Here is a 20455-nt window from a genome sequence, read left to right on the forward strand (position 1 = left end):
CATAATCAGGTCTGTTTGGATTTAATTACTGACGAGTATGTTAACTTTATAGGTAAGTTTAGATTCACCCGGTGTTTCAAGTTTACATTATTGGTGGGTATGTCATTGGACTAATCAGGTGGGTTCAGATTAGATGACCTGTTAATCGCGTTTGTGTGCATTGATTTTTTCTCCATCTCATTTGATCAAGTTCATTTAACCATGTTCGTTTTAGCACTGAAGTTGTAATTTATTAGATAACCTCAGCTAAATGCTATCCTAAACTCGAATAATCAAGCATAAGGTGTTATGTGTTCTCACTCAATAAGTTTAAATCATGTTTAGAGGTATCCAAATCTTGTGCTCATATGGTATTGCTAGTTTAGGGCTAAACCTTCAGTATGTGGTAATAAATGCATATAATGTGGTACTTGGTTGATTTACCTTTTTAACGGATACGCCATTTGTAAAGCGACCTTGAAGTTAAATATCTTGTTAAGTTTAGGTCTGCGAAAATAGCCTTTTATAGTTAGTCTTTTTGGAGTACTGCATGCTAGTATGAAAGAGTCCAAGCTTGTGTTATTGCTGCATGTGTTTAGCTTTGGTCCTAAATGATTGAATCTGTGTGTTTCAAAGGTCTGTTCAAATCCTTGGAAGTTTTCGGTCCAAATATATGAAATTTGAGAGGTCCGTTTGTTAGGCATAGTAATTTACGTGCAACTTGATTATCCATACCTTAACCCCTTTGCATATTCTTGAAGTTAGATATCTAGGTACGTGACTTCATGTTTGTTAATTTGATTGAGGAGACTAAGTCTTTACTAATTCCTTCCATTAATCTGAATCTGATTTTAATTTGGTTGTTTTTGTCTGTTGAATGTTGTAACTTTTTGTGGAATGCATTCAAGTGTCCAACTTTCCTCTCTTGTTTGATGTCTGGTTCTTTGTTTAAGCGTGAAGGATCCTTATATCTAACTTGATGGGATTTGTTTTTATCTGCTTTGTGTTTATTCAGCTTGTGTAGAGCATGTTTGAAATGATTAAGAATAATGTTCATCATGTGCTACTCTTTCATTTGAAAATATGAGTTTTTGTGTTGGTTTTTAAATGTGCATGAATCAGGACAAATCTATGCCTGCTTGTAATATCTACGACTTGTCTTTGTCGTTAGTTCATTATCTTGTGTGCTTTGGGACTCTAATGAATAAAGGTGTCTTTGCATGAATTAAGCAAAGTGAAGCATTAATATGTTTGAGGATTGCGGTTATTTTCCCTTCGCACAAGAATTAGATTATGTTTGAGGATTCTTGGTTATTTTCCACTGACATTAGAATTGGAATTGAACTATTTTGATAATTAGGAATTCGACTCTTGTCATCTTTTTTTTACCTATTTGCGAATCTTGAAGCAAGTTATTACATTTTCAAGGAATAGAACATCTTGTCTGACTCTTTCTTTTTAAATTCCTTTGAATTACATTCTAATCCTTTTCCTTTCATTTTGCATGATCACCGCATACGAGTCCGAGGGACTCGTTCTTCTTCCGCACTCGGTGTTGGGCTGAAAGCCCAACATAATCTCGCTTGACTCTTCTCCCCCGTTCCGGCCCGCGGCGGTGAAGCGTAAAATTCTGTGGGCCGAGCCCAACAAAGAAAGAAAACAGATCCGCAAATGCACCTATTTAATTTTATGCCTGTTTTATTTCTTGTGTAGTTAACTTGCATTATTTGACTAACCCTTTTACTTTGTTTGTTTATTTAGTTGAATTATAGGGAATTAGTATGACTAGTCTTAGAATGATGGGTAGTTAATCTAAGGAAACTAATTTACTCCAAATCGTGTATATTTTTAATTAAGCATAGTTAGTAATAAAAAATAAAATAAAAAAAGGATAAAGAAATTCACATTAATTATTTTCGTATTATGTTCATATTCCTAAATCGCAAAATCAATTAACATCTCATCATCTGGTTTGTTTCAAATATTTATTAAACATTGCACAAACAGTATTTTTTCTACTTATACGATTATCACGTTTTTGCCAATTTTATTATTATACTTTCATTTAAGATGTTAGCGACATTTATAAGCTTTATTTTAAAATAACTTTTTAAAATCTCCTTTATGCAAGTTATTAGTCTTATTTTAAAATAGCATTTAAAGTCTTCTTTTACAAGTCTTGTTTTAAATAACATTTTTATTTAATGCCTAAGCATATTTCTAAGTCTTATTTTAAACAGCGTTATTATATTTTCCTTTAAAACCTTAGCAATATGTACAAGCTATTTTCTTAAAAATTTAAGTACCATATTCAATTTTAATTAATTAACCTAAGTTTTAGCCGGTAAACCGTAGTTAACGGATCTAGAGATCTTAATCTTCCCTTTAGGATAACTAGAACCCTTACCTAGAATTAAGATTAAGCAGACCATTAACGGATGTTTAGTTAGGCTTTACCTTAGTTAATAAAATAGGTGTCCTAATTCACCATTAAATCAATTAGGTGGCGACTCCTTAAAATAAGCAAAAAATAGGAATTTCCAATATGTTGTACCTAATTTAACCCGTTTAAATGGGGTATAACAACTACTATATAAGTAAGCATTAAAAATGGAAGGTTCCCATTAGAAAAAGGGTGAGAAAACATGGTGATTGTCGCTAGAGGTACAAATGGCTCTAGCATCTCATGACTCTTCCATCTTATGTTATTTCTTATGCTTTTACTATGATGTTGATTATGCTTTACAGACTCAGTACATTGTTCGTACTGACGTCCTTTTGTTTGTGGACGGCCGCGTCATGTGCCCGCGAGTGACGAGGAGATAGACTTGATCCTTGAGGGCTCGCTATCCAGAGATCTGCCAGGAGCTCCATTTGATTCGGAGGCTGCATTTGTTGGTACTATTCTTTTGTGTATGTACATATGGGGATGGCGGGGCCTTGTCCCGTCTATATGATGTTACATGTTCTTCTTAGAGGCTCGTAGATAGTTGTGTACAGTTAAAAGTTTTTTAGCCTGGTCGGCTCATATTTTGGATATTGTTTTGCTAGCCTCGTCGGCTTGTGTATATGTATATGAGCATAGCTGTGGACGTTGATATAAAAGCATTTTAGCCGTTGGAAATGGTATTATTGAGGCATGGAGTTTGTTAATATGTCATGTGGCTCACCTAGTTATGATTATAGAAGTATGATGAGAGGTGCCCGGTGGGTTAGCTTCGGGTGCCCGTCATGACCCTTCGGTTGGGTCGTGACAAAGAAGCTAAAGACAATCAAGTTCTCAAGTGTCAGGCTCAAACAACTGCTAGTATTTGACTGTAATCTGATCGTTGTTGAACTAGATACTTCTAATTTAATAAAGTTCTCATATAAGTGTCTTACATTGCCAACATTGAAACTGAAAGCTTCAGTTTTGTTGTTAGCTAAAATCTCCTTTGACTCGGAAACCCCTGATAGTGATTGATACTCTAAGCTCTTGGAGTTTCTTGGTAACTTCAACCATTCCAGGACTGTTGAATTATCAAGCAAACACGACGAGGTATTATGTCCCACAAAGTCTTTAGATACACAGCTCGAAGAAGCCAGTAGTTAGGATTTCTCATAAGTTGTTTCTTTTTTGCTGATACAGGTGCTAATTATACCAAATGTCATGAGAGAAAACTTGCTTCCTCCACTTTATGGTATTAATCGTTTGCACGTACAAATTCAAAATGAATTGAAGTACTCAGTTATGGATATTGTTGACATTTTTCTTTGGATTTCTCCTCAACGGGACATCCTATCTTTTTATGGCTTAAAGATACTGGAGGTAAACTTTTCCTTGTTTACAAGCCTTTTCACTGTGTGTTTAGCACAACGCCCCGGAATTAGTTTCATGACTAATACTTACAATTACCAGCTAACTATCAATTTAAGCCAGTATAAGGATAACAGAGGTTACAAAATTCTTCTTAGCCCTTAAAAGGTGTTTATATGAATCTTTTTGCCCCATAATATGATTTGCCCTGTTTACGGTTAATTGTCATTGATTCGTACTTATAAGTTTGTCAACATTAAGACAAAATGCTGCCCACTGGATAAAACCAATAAAGTCTTAACACTTTAACAAAATGTTTCCCCAATTAAAAAAAGATTGTTGATTTTGAGCGGTCATAATCCAAAACCTTTGAAGTTTTAACCTTTTCATTAATTGATGATTCTTCATGAATACAGTTTTTATCTTTGTTCTTGTTGTGCATAGTCAGTACATGCTGATTTTTTTTGGTTTTACAGTTTATACATGAAGTTGTATCTTGTGAAGATGACCAGTCTTGTTGCACATCTCTACCTCTGAAAATGTTGGAGGCATAAGTTAAAGCAAGTCAAAATGCAAAACTTTACATGTATGGAGCAACAGGAGTTATGAAACTATTTTTTGATAAATGCAGATATCGACATTACCCCACAATGTTTTGAATCCAAGATTTCATTTCAATAAATCTACTTTGGATAGATGCTTCTATGGTTCCTTGGTGTGGTTGTCTCTAGTCTTATCTTTTCAAATTAATTTTATATTTTGAAGAAATTTGCTCATGTAAAAGTTGGCTTCATGCCAAAAATCTACCTAGAGCCTTATGGGCTAAAGGTATGAAATGTGCAGCATATGTGATCACAGGATGTCGATTTCTACAGACAACATGAAGTCACCCTATGAATTAATGTTTGGAGAAAATCCTAGCATCAAACACCTAAGAGTTTTTGGCTCTATCTGTTATGTTCATATCCCACATTCTCAACGAAGCAAGTTGGATGCCAAGGCGAGAAAATGCATCTTTGTTGGATATGGCGAAAGAAAAAAAGGTTGGAAGTGCACGGACCCGAAAACTCATCGCTTCATTGTTTCACGGGATATCATATTTGATGAAATCTCCTTGTATTATGGAGCAACTTTAGAAGGAGGGGGTTCTAAAATCTTGAATCCTGGAGTTCCAAACTTACCCATCACAGGTGTTTCTTCGGATAGTACAGCTGCAAAGGAGCTGAGAGAAAGGGGGCGCCCGAAAACTCAACAATATGAAGCTCAACGAGAAGATAATTCACATGATTCATAAAGACCAAGAAGAACTATTGTTAAGCCAGCCCGCTTCAGAGATAAAAAATTTGTTGGTACATATTTTTGGTTTTTTGCAGGACCAATTGATGATGAAAAACCTTCCTCCTTTGAAAAAGCTAAATGAGTCAAAGAGTGGGAGCTTGCTATGAATGATGAAATGGAGGCTTTCATGAAAAATCAAACTTGGAGCCTTGCACCAAAGCCTAAAGATGTACAACCTATATCTTGCAAATGGGTGTACAAAATTAAAAGAAGAGCAAATGGCAGCATAGACAGATATAAAGCAAGGTGGTTGCTTGAGGATTTTCTCAAAAGTATGGTGAAGACTATGAAGAAACCTTCAGTCCGGTGGCTAAGATGATCTCAGTTCAAGTTGTACTAGCCATGGCAGCCTCGTACGGTTGGAAATTATGGCAACTTGATGTGAAGAATGCCTTCTTGTACAGGGAACTTGACAAAGATATCTATATGGATCAACCACCCGGGTATGTCGCTAACTTACATCCTGATTATGTCTGCAAGCTTAAAAAAGCACTTTATGGACTCAAGCAGGCTCCATGAGCATGGTATGGCAAAATTGCTCAATATCTACATTTTTGTGGCTATGCTGCATCACATTCAGATCCTAGCTTGTTTGTTAAGAAACATAGAGACTTGCATGTTGTAGTTCTCTTGTATGTGGATGATATGATAATAACAGGAAACAATAATGATGAAGTTGCAAGGCTTCAAGAGGAGCTTGCCACAAGATTTAATATCAAGAAGTTGGGAGAGTACATCATTTTCTTGGCTTATAGGTGACAAACACGAGTAAAGGGATCTTTGTTACCCTAGAAGGGTATGCCAAGAAACTTGTTGACAGGTTTGGGGTAAAACAAAACAAAAAGTGCTCTACTCCTCTTGAGACTAGCACGAGGTTAAGGCGTGAAGAAGGCTTACTTCTTGCAGATCCCAAGCCTTTTCGAGTTCTTGTTGGAAGTCTTATGTATTTGACTATTACAAGGCCAGATATTGTTTTTTTTTTGTTGGACATGTTAGCAGATTTATGCAATCACCAAGAAAGCCTTACTTAGAAGCTGCAAAGAGGATTCTGAAATAACATCAGATATGGGTCTATGCTTCCAAAAGAAGAATGATTTAGTATTAACTGGATATACTGATGCCGATTTTGGTGGTGATCTGGATGACCGACGATCTACATCGGGCTATATTTTTCTTTGTGATAGAACAAGTGTTTCTTGGTGCCGCAAGAAGCAAGACTCAGTTTCTTTATCAACTACGGAGGCGGAATACAAAGCAGCAACTCTTACTGCTCACGAATGTGCATGGATCCAAAGACTTGCTAAAGATTTGCATATGTCTGTATCAAAGCCAGTTGTTGTTTTTGGAGACAATCAAAGTGCCATCAACTTGCAAACAATCCGGTATTCCATGCAAGGACTAAGCACATTGAGGTGGAACATCATTTCATTCGAGAAAAAGTTCTTGATGGAACTATAAATACTTTGGAAGTGCGAAGTTAGGAGAATATTGATGATATCTTTACCAAGTCACTTCCTAAATCTTCGTTCGAGTTCTTCCGCGACAAGCTTGGGCTAGTTCCAAAAAATCACTTTAAGGGGGAGTGTGAAATTATAAAATAGATTTTTTGGAGCTACAAAAAATCCTAGATATTTAGTAAAGATTCTAGAATAGCCTAGGATAGTATCTTGGATAAATACCTTGAAGAGATTTCCAAATAGTCTAGAGTATTGCTAGAAGATAAAGTTTACTAGATTTTTCTTATAGATGTATCTAGAAGAATTTTCAGAACCATCCTAGACAAGTATAAATAGGGGTGGCCTTGAGCATTTGTAACTAAGTCATTTAAGCAAAATCAAGAAAGCCTTTCTTCTATAATCAAGTTCACTTATCTAAAATTTTCCTTCTCATTTCAAAAGCTTCCTCTTCTTTAGTTGAATCTTATGATCTTAGTAACGATCTTGGGCTAGCAGAAGGTTTCCCCGATTTAAGTTTTCTTCTGCTATATTTCTCTACAAGCAGTCCACGCCAACACAGTTGATGCAAAAATTGTGTTGAGTTGGGAAATTGTTTAGTCATCACAGAAGAAAGTGGAAGAATAAAAATACCTACAATATGCTTAAAAAATCTCAGTATAATTGAGACTTTGTAACATTATGTTTAACAATAACTCTCTGGAATGTCAATATGTATCTAAAGACTATATGTTGCATCAGTACATTTGAAGAGTTACCACTGTGTCTCTACAAGATTAAGTTGTTTCAAATACCTCCTAAGTGAAGTATTGTCTTCCCACTCTTGCTGTTAGGAATTCAGGCTTTAATTTGGGCTATGAAGGCTTCATTCATAATGAAGCGTGTACGTGTGAGTTTCTAAAAAATCACTAGATGGGTAAAGCTTGAAACATATTGGACATTTATACTAATCTTTGCCCTGGATTATCTCTGGAATTCCCTGGAGTATTTCTTTGAGATTTTTCACCTTCAGCGCCTTAATATCTCCTCTTACAACTTTAAGATAATGCTTCTTCTTGTGATGTTTCCAGGGTTCGCCTGATGGAATACTATAACATATAGGGCATATGTGATTGTTCTCTTCGTCAGTAGGAACTTCCATAATTTCTCCAAATTCTGCAAACCCCATTATTTTGAAGACATTTTTTATCAAGACCCTGAATATCATATTCAACATCAGTAGAAAATCTGATGGGAAGACTTTTGCGGTGATATGCTAGAGCTTGCTCTGTTTCAAAATAATCCCCACACCGTCTACGTAAAATATTGATTTTTCACAACTTCAGTAACATCAGTAGACAATAAAATCCTTTTCTTGATAGGAAGACTTTTCTGGTACAATAAAATCCTCTTCTTGATTGGAAGAATCTTTTGGTAATCTGCTGGAGCTTTCATTGAACAGGGCATCAATTCAGAAACTTCCACACAATTTCGTTGACTCCCACTTAAGCTGTAATTTGAACATCCATCAATGTCTTCCTTTGAAATGCAAAAATTTCATGGATTAATGTTCTGAATATTGTCATTTTCTTCAACAAAGACTTCAATAATATCTTCAACTCTTTATTTCTTTGCAGGTGAAGTCAATTCTGCATGATCATCATCCATGTGTTCTTGCTTTTCTTTCATTTGTGTAGAAACTGAGATGGGAATTCTTGTGTTTTCAAAAGTAAACTTCAGAGTTTGAGAAGAAGGATGGGAGAAGATAGATGGTTTTTTTGGTTTGTATGCCAAGAAACTAACCAATTGGAGCATGATGGCTAAAAACAGAGGTTTCTTGAATATGAGTCTTTGAATTCTTTAGTGGTTTTGGTAGGACTTAAGTGTTTAAATCTATAGAATTAATGACCAGTAGAGACCTTGCCTGAAGGCAAAAGAATTGACACGTGATCTTTTTATTTTTGCAAAATGAAACAAAAAGACTAAAGGATTAAGAAAATTTTAAATAGCCCAAGGCAAGCAGCTTGAATTAATTTTAGAAAGTCAAAAGAAATGGGATCCTAACTGGTTAACTGTCAATCAATCAACCAATTCATTATTAGGTACATATAGTGAACTCATAAACAGCGAATTTAGCCTAGATTCACCATATATAGTTAAATTACATTTCCCAAATAAATTCCATAAGGGTCAAGAATTTTGAAAATGATACAAGCCACATCTATATAAGAAAACGAGAGCACCTTAAAGCAGGTTAACAAGGGTAAGCACTCACTCTCTTCAGAAAATGTTTCCGTAAAAGTATTTTTTTTTATTTTCTCCTCCTATTTGATTAGATCAAATACTTTGGAAAATATTCTTAATTTGGGCGAACTAGTGGTTGAGCGTGTCTTTTCTCTCTCTGCGCTAATGTGCGCTATCAAGGTGAGGAAAGGGAGGAATACATCTCGGCAACAAAAAATTCTGGTGCCGGAGGGGCAATTAATGAATGATAAACCCACGAGCAGTGAACCACGGAAAGAAAATGAAGTTTCTACGGACAAAACTCAAGGATAAGGCAAAATTGGAAGAGTGGTTGAACGCAATTCAATCTCCTTCTACTATAAGTACATCATGGGTTCATCAAGTAGAGAAGACAATTGAGCAAAAGGATGACTGAATTGAAGTGAAGGGATCGATTTGGAATAATTTTGATACCACAAAGGTAACAAATGATGGGTCAATTAATAGACAAGATTACACACAGATTTAGAGTCACATGTTCAAAGAAGCTCTCATATGCGGGAAGGTTGCAAATTATCAATTCTGTGCTATTCTCAATGCATAATTTTGGGGGGCAGCTTTTATTCTCCCTCAGAGTGTGATCAAAGAAGTTGATAGAATCTGTGGAGAATATCTGTGGGGTGGCTCAGAAGGTAACAAGGAAGTGTGGCTAGTAACATGGGAGAAAATCTGCTCTCCTAAGAAATATGGTGGCCTTGGTATTAGAAGTTGTGGGGGGATGGAACCTTCCATTGGTGGGTGAACTGGTATGGCTGTTGATTACAAATAAAGAAGCCTTTGGGTGAAATGGATCCACTGCATTTATACGAGAAACCAACTTGATCTTTGGGCATATAATGCACCTGTAGAAAGTAGTTGGTATTGGAGGAGGATGAATAAGATTAAGAGCTATATGGTTCATTGGTATAACCAGAACATGTATATTTTGACAAGAAGTGGTGACTACTCTGTCTTTAGGAGTTACATTCAGTTACTTGGCACTTCGTCTATTTAGCCTGTTGCTGATTTGCTTTGGAATGGAGTGGCTCTACCTAAGCATAGAGTCATTGTTTAGTTGGCACTACAAGGGAAACTGCTTACTAAAGACACGTTGTTTGAGTTTCTTATACACTATGAGACTTATTGTTGTGAACTATGTATTGGTGACAAACTTGAAACTCACAGACTTGTTTTTCATGAGTGTGCTTGGTTCTCTAAATTGAAATAGAAATTCCTGAATTGGTGTGAAGGAACCTTTAATTAATTGACATTAAAAGAAGTGATGCTGAGTATAAAGCATAAGAGATGGGAAAAGTTCAAAAAGTATGTCATGGAAGTTGTGTATGAATGACTGATATATCACACCTGGGAAGTCAGAAACTGAAAATTTTTCAGGCAAACCAATTTGACAATGGAGCTACTACTGCAGAATCTGCAGAGGGAGATCAGAGGAAGAATTGAGCTGTACAGAAACTTTAGGGCAGCCAGAAAATGTCAGTCTTTAGTGGAAATTTTGTGTAATTAGATATGTGTTGCCTGTTTGAGGCTTGAGACTATGGTACAAAAAGACCATAGACTACAAGTGCTATTTACTTGTGTTCTTTCTTTTGTTCAATGGTAATCTCGCAGTTTTATAAAGAAAAAAAGGTTACTTTGGAAAAAAAAATTGTGATTTTTTTCCGTCTATTTTCTCTTATAATTATTGTATCTAAATTGTATGTTCGTTGTATTTATATTATATCAACAATGTAAGCTTGTTATATCGATAATGAAACTTTTCAACTATTGTAGGTGGGGCCTTCCACACAATATATTTACGATTTGGTGTTCTTCCGAAAGATTAGGAATGTATTGAGGAGCCAATATTTCAATTTTGGAATGATTTTGGTGCAGATTTTAGGTGGTTTTGGATCAAATTTCATGTTGAAATTTGTGTTTGAAGAAGTGTGTGCAAATTGTATTTGCTTTTTTTTATTTTTTATTTTTATATAATTTGTATACAAAGTGTATCTATTGTGTATATAAATTGTGTGCAAAGTGTATCTATTGTTTATATAAAGTGTATGGTATGTATATTACTTGTGATACACTTTACATTTACACAACAGACATTACGCATACATATACTTTGCATACCCTCAACATACATTTTTGGCTCAATGCCTTATTGTGAAAAGATTCTTCATTATAGTTGTCATGTTGAGAAAGAAAAAAGTTCATATATTTCTCTGACTTTTTAGACCACGCTTTAAAGGTCTCTTTCGAACAAACTAAAACTTTTATAAGCAAACGTTATACCACAGTCTCAAATTTTATAAACATTAGACGATAGACTAATGTTTTATCAGTTTCAAGGGCTATACTTAATTATTTATACTTTTTTTTTTTTTAAAATAAGAACAAAATCCAAATATAATGACCTAAAAATGGGTTCATTTGCATAATTCAGCCTGTTTTCCCTTAACCATTCATCCAGAATGACTTCAAGCCCAAAATTCCCATTCTCGTTAGCCCTCAGGCCCAGCTTTAAGATTAGTCTCTTCCTAACTTTAAAAAAAGAGCCCAGTCCACATTTGTTTATTGTTCCTCCTTTCTCAAATTGAATTCAATTGGACAACTCCTCACAAATTTTACGAGATAATTTACAACTACTCAAATTATAATGTACATCTCTAAAATTTACCTAGAGAAAGATGGAAGTTTTTATCTAAAAATATTACTAGTTAAATTTACATGATAGATCAAACATAGACTTACTAAAGAATACATAATGAATTCTGAATAAGATCAAGTTGTTATTAACTTATAAACAATAAAACGAGACATCTAGTTTGAAACAAAAATAGTACTACTTCATTTGAAAACAGAAACAGTACCATCTCCCAATTCATAAAAGAGGTTCAAGAAATTACAATTAGTGTACAATCTACCAATTTAACAAAAAACAGTTTTTTTTTTTTAATATAATTTTGTAATCTGATATTTTGTGTTGAATGAGTATAGAGTGTGTCAATTGATTTTGTATTCCTTTATAAAGTTATGTTTAATTTTATGTCATTTTTATAGAATTTATTTTATTTTACAAATAAAATATCTAAAAATAACACTCAAAAATTATAAGTCCCCATAGGAGATTAATCGTGGCTAGGAGTGGGCATTAGGTATTCGGTTCGGTATTTCTAGAGTTCGGGTTCGATAATATGGTAATCGGTAATTGAAAGTAAATACCAAATACCGAACCGAAAAAGTTCGGTTCAGTAATCGGTAAATCAAATTTCGATTCAGTATGGTATTCGATAATACCGTATTGAAGTTGGAATCAACTGAATTAAAATTTTAATATCGTTCCTTCAATTATTTGAGTTTTTTGATGTGGAGGCACAATATAATAAAAGGCCCAACAACTAAAAAGACATCAAGAAGAGCTAATTGACACAACTAAAAGACATCTAGAAAATTAAATTAGAAAAGGCTAGAAGATAATTCAAATGCGGCTACTAAATGGATTATCCAAGAACTGCAGATAACAGCAGCACTCGTTACATGCCCCTATTTTACCACTTTGTTTTTAGTCACTCAAGCACTCATATAACAGAGTCATATACGATCGGTCATAGCTCACAGGGACTAAGGATTCTCTGGCTCACTATTGATGGTCCTATTAGATATATATGGGTTATAATTAGGGTTGAACTCTTTATTCAATAGATAATTCGGTATTCGGTAAATATCAAACACCAAATGGTATTAATATCTCATACCAAATCCGAACCCAAATATCGTAATTCTAAAATTTTACTCTCGAATACCATACCGAACACAGGGACTAAGGATTCTTTGGCTGACTATTGATGGTCCTATTAGATATATGGGTTATAATTAGGGGTGAACTCTTTATTCAATAGATAATTCGGTATTCGATAAATATCAAATACTAAATGGTATTAATATCTCATACCAAACCTAAGCCCAAATATCGTAATTCTGAAATTTTACTCTCGCATACCTTACCGAATACTAAATTAACAAAATTTTCTGTTCGATTAGGGAAATAATTTTATTCCCTTTTCTCATGTCCCCTTTTTTTCTACTTTTTAAAAAAAAAAAATAAAAAAAAATGTTACTACATAAATTATAAATAGCCTTGGGAAATTTTAGAATTAGAGCCCAAGACAGAGAACTGAAAATTCACCTTCGTTCTCCAATATATATATATATTCTCCGAGAGAGAGAGAGAGAGTTAACGGCGATAATGGCGTCATCGTCAAGCAGTGGCTTGACATTCAAGCTTCATCCATTAGTAATACTCAACATATCAGATCACTACACACGTGTCAAATCCCAGTCTCAGCCTCCTTCATCCAACGGTGCAGATTCACCTTCCGTACCGCCACCTAGGGTTTTCGGTTGTGTTATCGGTGTACAAAGTGGCCGTAATGTTGAGATCTTCAACAGTTTTGAACTGTTATATGATCCCGTTACTCATTCTCTTGACCGTGCTTTCCTCGAAAAAAAACAGGAACTCTGTAAGTTTTTTTTTTTTCTTTTTTTTTTTTTTTTTTTTTTCTCTCGCAGTTAAAATTCATTATTCTAGGTTTAGAAAATCGTTAATTTGATTTGAAAGGAAAATTATTTAGTATTAGAATGCATATAAATGAGCTCTGTAAGTATTCTTTTCGCTTGTTTAAATTTTAGGAAAATTACAGTCTATGTCTGTTTTTGAGAATATTTACAGACACGTAGCCAATACGTTGAGTTTGTTACCTGATTTAGCTCATATTTTGTGTATAAGGACCTTTTATACACTTTATACAAGGTTGATACGTTATGTATATAATTTCAGTGTTAGAAAAGTCGTTATTTTGATTTTAGAAGGGAAATTATTCAGTATTTTAAAATGATATGAGCGTCAATAGAGCATATAAATTATCGATAATCTATATAGCTACTTGAATTAGTTTGAGATTGAAATTTATATTCCTTTAATGAGTTAAACTTATATACACAGCTATATGATCCCGTTAATCACTCTCTTAACCGTGCTTTCCTCGAAAAAAAACAAGAACTCTGTAAGTGATTATTCTAGATATCGTTATTTTTATTTTAAAAGGGTAAATTATTCAGTATTAGAATGATATGAGCGTGATTAGAGCATATTAATGATCTATTATTGATATAATGACTCGAATTAGTTTGAGATTGAAGTTTATATCCTTTCATGAGTTTAACTCATACACACTGTCAATATGAAAAAAAAAAAAAAAAAAAACTGTCGCTATTGTAGTTTAACCTGTTGTAGCATGTTTGTTGTCTTATTTTGCAAGGTGGCAACTTATGCTTAAGATTGAAAATTGCCTGTAACAGGTTTTTGATAACTTGATAGTTAAAATTCGCCATTCTAGTTTTCAAACATCGTTTATTTGATTTTAAGGGGAAAATTATTCAGTATTAGAATGATATAGGGCGTAAATAGAGCATATTATGATCTATTATAATCGAATTAGTTTGAGATTTTTAATTTTCATATTCTTTCATGAGTTTAACTTATAAACAACTCTCTCGACCGCACTTTACTTGAAAATAAGCAGGAGCGCTGTTAGGTTTTTTTCTTCTTTTGGCCCTATCCTTCGATTTTAGTATTACCTGTTGTTTCTTTTGCTTCGGTTATAGTATTATTTGTTGTTGTTGCTGTTCTTTTCTTCACTGTTTTCAGCGTTGCTTCTTCATCACTGTATTTGCTTTACATAATTGATTTTTGATATGCTTTACTTGAGCTGAGGGTATGTTGTTGTTGTTGACCTTAAAATTTATATTTCCAGTGTTAGAAAATCGTAAATTTGATTTTAGAAGGGAAATTATTCGGTATTAGAATGATATGGGCGTGAATAGAGCATATAAATGATCTATCATCCATATAATGGCTCGAATTAGTTTGAGATTGAAGTTTATATCCTTTCATGAACTTTACTTATATAAACTATGTTTTCCTGGAAAAGAAGCAGGAGTTCTATTAGTTTCTCCTTGGCCCTTGAAATTCATCATTCGAGTTTTAGAAAATCGTTATTAGTTTTTAGGTTATCGCATTATTTTGATGTTGTTGTTACTGTTCCTTTTTCTGAATGCTATGTAATGATATTCGTTATTATTAGCTATGTCGGCTTTACTTCTGTATTTTATTCCTTAAAATTGCTTTGATATGCGTTACTTGAGCCGAGGGTCTTTCAGAAACAACCTCTCTACCTCCATGAGGTAGGGGTAAGATTTGGGTACACCCTCCCCAGACTAAACGTGTTGGATTACAGTGGGTATGTTGTTGTTGTTGTTGTTGTAGAAGAAGAATGATGTGGGCGTGAATAGAGCATATAAATGATCTATTATCCATATAGCAACTCGAATTAGTTTGGGATTGAAATTTATATCCTATCATGAGTTTAACTTACATACACTGTCAATAGAAATTTGTTTTACATCATTTAGTTGTTTAACCTGTTGTAGCAGGTTAGTTATCTCATTTTGCAAGGTACCAACTCATGTTTAAGATTGACAATTGCCTGTGGCTGGTTTTTAATGACTTGATAGTTAAAACTTTATTTACACTTTGTGTGTGTGTAAAAGTTAAGAGGATTTATCATGAATTGGCACTATTTTTAATGTAGTTTTCACTTTTATTTTATTTATTATGATGATGGTATGATATGAGGTTAAATAAAGAACTGAAGATTCATATAACTGACCGCAACTTGTTTGGGACTGAGGTGGTGTTGTTGTTGTTGTTCTATATATATAAGTTAAGCTTGTATGTCATAGTACTAATGTTGGCAATTTTGTGCAGATAAGAAGGTTTTCCCTAACTTTTATGTACTGGGATGGTATTCATCGGGGAGTGATGCACAAGAATCGGATATGCATATTCACAAAGCTGTAAGTTCTTATCATCTCCGAAAACTTGTCTTTGAGTGTCCTATTGAGTTCTTTTTGTTTTCAATCTTGTTTTTCACTTTCTGTTCTTTTTGCTTGTTTATTAAGAAGAGAAAGATAGAACTTAAGCTAACTCGTATTGTAACTTTTATCATGTGCGGAAGAGAGGATGGTTATATGGGAAAAGGGAAAATATGACTATTAATTTTATAGAATGATGCTATTCAGGAAGTTAATACTAATGTTTAGTAGTAAAAATTGTGTATTTGAAGAAAACAAATGGCTGCATTTTCAATAAACACGTGTTAGGTAGAGCTGAAGCAAAAGTTGTAAATAGGAGGTGGAGAATTGGGTACGACAACAAGCATGTGTTACATATATACCTATATATTTTTTTTAAAAAAATATCGAGTCGTATTCTCTGTCTGTTCTTGTGCAAATGGTTTTAGTATAATGGTGAAGAAGAGGTGCTGATGTCCGTGTCATAAATTTAGTACTGGAAAACTATCACAAGAGGATCAGTTTATACAGATGCCTCAGCATTATACTCACTATGGGGATGATTTGATCATATATCTTTGAACATTAGAGTTACATTTTTTTTTTTTTTTTAATTTGCTCGTAAACTTTATACTCTTGGTGCCTTTCATTTGTGTTTTCCTGGGTAACTAATATCCACCATAGAAAACGTTTGTGTGTTATAAGCACCACCAGGGTGAAGGTTAAACTATTCAAGGAAGAATGATTATGATAACTAGAATTTTGGGGACTTGACTGGAGTTCTGTGATTCTGTCAGCTGATTTTGCTCCCTGAAGCAGCACTTATGTGGCCTTAAGAACTGCTTCATGCCAAGTTGATAAGCCAGCCTTGGCCTTAACAACTGAGGCAAATTGCATGTCTTCTTATGGCATGTCAAAAGAGCTAGATGTACGATGTATGCTGTGTGTCTAAAACATATTTATTTCAACTCTTATTTGCTCTTGGGAAACACCCATGTCCAAATTTAAATCCTTCTGAGTCATTAACATCTACCTGTTATTCTGGGATAGCTTCCTTTCCTGTTGAAACACGAAGACTTCCACAAAACCAGATTGTTCAAATATTGTACCATTTCATCCAGAAAAAAAGAACCAGTTGTTCAATTTTGGGGTGGTAGATATTGAAGTTCTTGTCTCATTTATGCTTGCTGCATAAAAGAGAAGAAAAATGTTGTTGATGTTTCATGGTCTTAATCATTATTTAGTGGAGTAGGGCTGTTGTAACATGTCCTTTTCTTGTGGAAGTAGTTTTATTTTGGGGAGTGGGGATGGGAATGTGCCAGTCAAGGCCCATGATTCAAGTATTACTTTATTTGGAGATGATAAATTTGCTTGTCTTTCTAGTAGATCTTATTTCTTTCCCTAGTTATTGACCATCCATAATGAGAATATTTTGACCTAATTATATATTCCTTTGTATCAGTTGATGGATATCAATGAAAGTCCCGTGTACGTGCTTCTCAATCCTTCCATCAATCATGCACAGAAGGACCTGCCACTCACTATCTATGAAAGTGGTAATATGACCATTGCTCTACGATGAATATCTGAAATCAATGTAGCAACTTTAATTGGCAGAAATTTGTCTTGTTGTCCCTGTTAGAAGTATTTATTAACATCATCTAGCTGCAGCCTTTTAAATTTGTCCCGTCAAAGTTCTTATACTATTTTGTGGATTGGGTTCTTCTGCTGCAACACTCTAAATGTTTTTGTGAAATAAGTTCTTTTGGTTTTCTAATGTTTTTATTTTGAAACTGTTTATTGGTACCAAGAGTTGCATGTCATTGATGGCATCCCACAGCTTATTTTTGTCCAAGCAAGCTACCAGATAGAGGTACGTTCTTATCAATATTTGTTGTCCTTTCAACATAGTTCTTGGGAGCACCTTAATCAAATCCTTTTTGTTTTTCAAATATCCCATTGCTTGCTAGACTGTTGAAGCTGAACGGATTTCTGTTGATCATGTTGCTCATCTTAAACCATCTGATGGAGGTTCTGCTGCAACTCAGTGTAAGCACTGTTAACTTATAACTTTTTTTGCAATTCCAAGCTTGCAACAGTTCTTATCAAAACTAGAATCATCTGCTATGTATCTTCTTCACTTTCCCCGATAATTGTACTGGCAGGGCTTGTCTAGGACTTACATGTTCTGTTTTTACAGTGGCTGCCCACCTCACTGGCATACATAGTGCCATTAAGATGCTGAATAGCAGAATCAGAGTGCTACATCACTATCTGCTTGCAATGCAAAAAGGTATCTAGAACCTGTTGGGACTTGAAGTTACATTTAAATTGATTGTGAAGGAAGTGCTTTAACAGGGGACTCGCCTAATCCTGATTTTTTTTTATTCTACAACCTGACTATATGTGAAGTTTGCCCTAGAAGGACTGGTGAGTCCAGATGCTTGATAGTCTTAGAAACTGTATGAGTGAAGGGGATTGTCTTTTTCCCGTGACATTTCTGCTCCTCAAATGTTAGCCTCAAGAGTTTCTTCGCCTCACGAGTTTCTTCAATTATCTACATGAAATAGGGCAGTTTGACCCAAGGATTTTAATGTTGTAGTTGCTGTGGATGCAGGTGACATCCCTTGTGAGAATTCACTTTTGAGGCAGGTCTCTAGTCTGTTAAGAAGATTACCAGCTATCGAGTCGGAGAAATTTAAAGATGATTTCTTGATGGTAAGTGCATCTCGAGCTTATTCTATAGAGCTGCAGATACATACGTGTGTGTGTGTCTTCACTAGAGTTTACTGGGCGGCTTCTTATTGGTTCTGCGATAAGTTTTTCAAGATCTTTAAATGATGACTACTAGTTTGAGTATTGACTGCAAATTGCTTATAAGAGAGATCCTATATTTGTTGTAGTGCACCTAGTACATTTTGAATGCTTTTCTGGTTCAATCATTATAATTTGTTCTTTCTTTTGATGCAGGAGTATAATGACACATTATTAGTTAGTTACCTCGCCATGTTCACCAACTGCTCTAGGTATGATGTTTGAGGCTTCTACAGTTTTTATTTTTATTTTATTTGACCTTCATGATAAGCTCTTTTGTGATTTGGTAAAAGTAGCTCAACTAGCTTCTAACATTAACTTTTCCATCCCTCCTTTCTGCTTTGTCCTTACTCATTTTCATTCTTGATATATTTTCCAGTGTAGTGTAGTTTTTAGGACTAACGTGGACCCAACAGGGGATAGAAGAATAAATTCCATCAGAGTTAGTTGTTATCTTACCTTATAAATGAAGAATAAAATTCATCAGAGGTATTTAATTGGGGCTGCTGATATACTGAGAGGTATGAAGCAGTGAGGTGATGCTCATACACCTATGGGCTTTCTCTTCTTTACAGATAGTTTTATGTTGCTTGAACTCTTCAAAAATACCGCTAGTGTGTGTCTGATCCTCCAAAGTTATGCATCTTCTGAGCATCCGACACGGGTTTGGCAACGACTTTTGAAGGGCCCAAGCAACATTGATTTTATGTTCATATCATGGGGATCTTGAAAAGACTAAGAAAATGATGAGGTCAATAGGCAGCTTTATCTTTCCGAATGAGCTCTTCTATCATGCAGGGGCGAATCTACCCATTAAAAATGGGTCAAGTGAACACATGGTCACCCGACTAAACTCGGTATATTATGTATATAATCCTTAAAATATATCTAATATTAACTGAAAGAACACATGGTTAAACTAGACTGAGTGGAGCACTGGTTAGTTTTTGGGTTTAATCCCTTAAGGTTGTGGGATTGAACCCTACTAAATGCACTTTTGCGTCTTTTTTTTCCCAAAAATAAATAAAAAAAAAAATTCAAGGTGAACTCATCCTCTTGAAATTCTGGATTCGCCTCTGCTATCATGTCAAGAGTGTTGCATGTTACCATTCTCAACGAAAAAGTCATGTCAAGAGTGTTTATTAGCAAAAGTCATCAGTATTAAATAGGACTACAAGTCTAGAAATCTGAGATTTGTTTTATTTTCTTTGGTGGTTGCAGTACAATGAACGAGCTTGTTGACAAATTCAACACTGCATATGACAGGCATAGTAGGAGGGGCGGACGAACTGCTTTTATTTGAAAGTTTTTTGTTTTTTTGTTTTTTTTGTTTTTTGGTAGGAAAAGGTTTTTATATTACTACTAAATAGTCATTACATTGCTGATGTTGATATTTGCCTATTTTGGCAAGGATATTACAAGTACTAAGAGGATCCTTAGGACTACAAGTTGATCAATTTCTGCCTTTGAAGATCCTTCCTTTGCCAAAATGTGGGCTACGTTGTTGCCTTCCCGGAAACTATGCCGGATCTGGGGATTCCCAAGTTCCTTCAGCCAAGACCTGCGTGTTGTATTGAGGAACATTGTTTTGTCGTAGTAAATTAATTACCTCAGTGGAATCCGCTTCAATTGCCAATGAGCGTTAAATGCTTTTGCAGTAGAGCAATATAGTTCCATGTATGTGTGATTGAGACCCATACATCTTTGGTAGAAACCCATAATCGATAAACCACGATCATCCTGTATGATGCCTCCTACTCCTATAGCGGTATTGTTATTAAAGGAACCATCAACATTGAGTTTGAAGGATCCCCTTGGAGGAGGAAACCACTTAACATGAATGGTATGAGCAATGGGGTTATTAATTAAAGGAGAGTTTTGAAATCCAGATATATTCGATGACATTTTTATACTA

General features: G+C 34.7%; 1 protein-coding gene across 1 annotated transcript; it reads left to right on the plus strand.

Annotated features, from left to right (window-relative positions):
- The first annotated feature begins 12959 nt into the window (after window positions 1-12959).
- On the plus strand, window positions 12960-20169 carry LOC132036205 (COP9 signalosome complex subunit 6a-like). The gene is made up of 9 exons (XM_059426477.1): window positions 12960-13334; window positions 15641-15729; window positions 17189-17282; window positions 17538-17599; window positions 17697-17775; window positions 17927-18019; window positions 18344-18444; window positions 18697-18752; window positions 19762-20169. The coding sequence occupies exons 1-9, from the start codon at window positions 13061-13063 to the stop codon at window positions 19841-19843; spliced, it is 930 nt and encodes a 309-aa protein (XP_059282460.1). The 5' UTR covers window positions 12960-13060; the 3' UTR covers window positions 19844-20169.
- The last annotated feature ends 286 nt before the right edge of the window (window positions 20170-20455 follow it).

Source organism: Lycium ferocissimum, chromosome 11, assembly GCF_029784015.1.
Source record: "Lycium ferocissimum isolate CSIRO_LF1 chromosome 11, AGI_CSIRO_Lferr_CH_V1, whole genome shotgun sequence".
Lineage (NCBI taxonomy): Eukaryota > Viridiplantae > Streptophyta > Magnoliopsida > Solanales > Solanaceae > Lycium > Lycium ferocissimum.

Bases quoted from the DNA above. Each gene is read 5' to 3' on its own strand.
- LOC132036205 (XM_059426477.1), top strand. From the start codon at position 13,061: ATGGCGTCATCGTCAAGCAGTGGCTTGACATTCAAGCTTCATCCATTA. The intron at 17,600-17,696 runs GTACGTTCTTAT...ATTGCTTGCTAG, and splicing joins AAGCAAGCTACCAGATAGAG to ACTGTTGAAGCTGAACGGAT. The intron at 18,445-18,696 runs GTAAGTGCATCT...CTTTTGATGCAG, and splicing joins TTAAAGATGATTTCTTGATG to GAGTATAATGACACATTATT.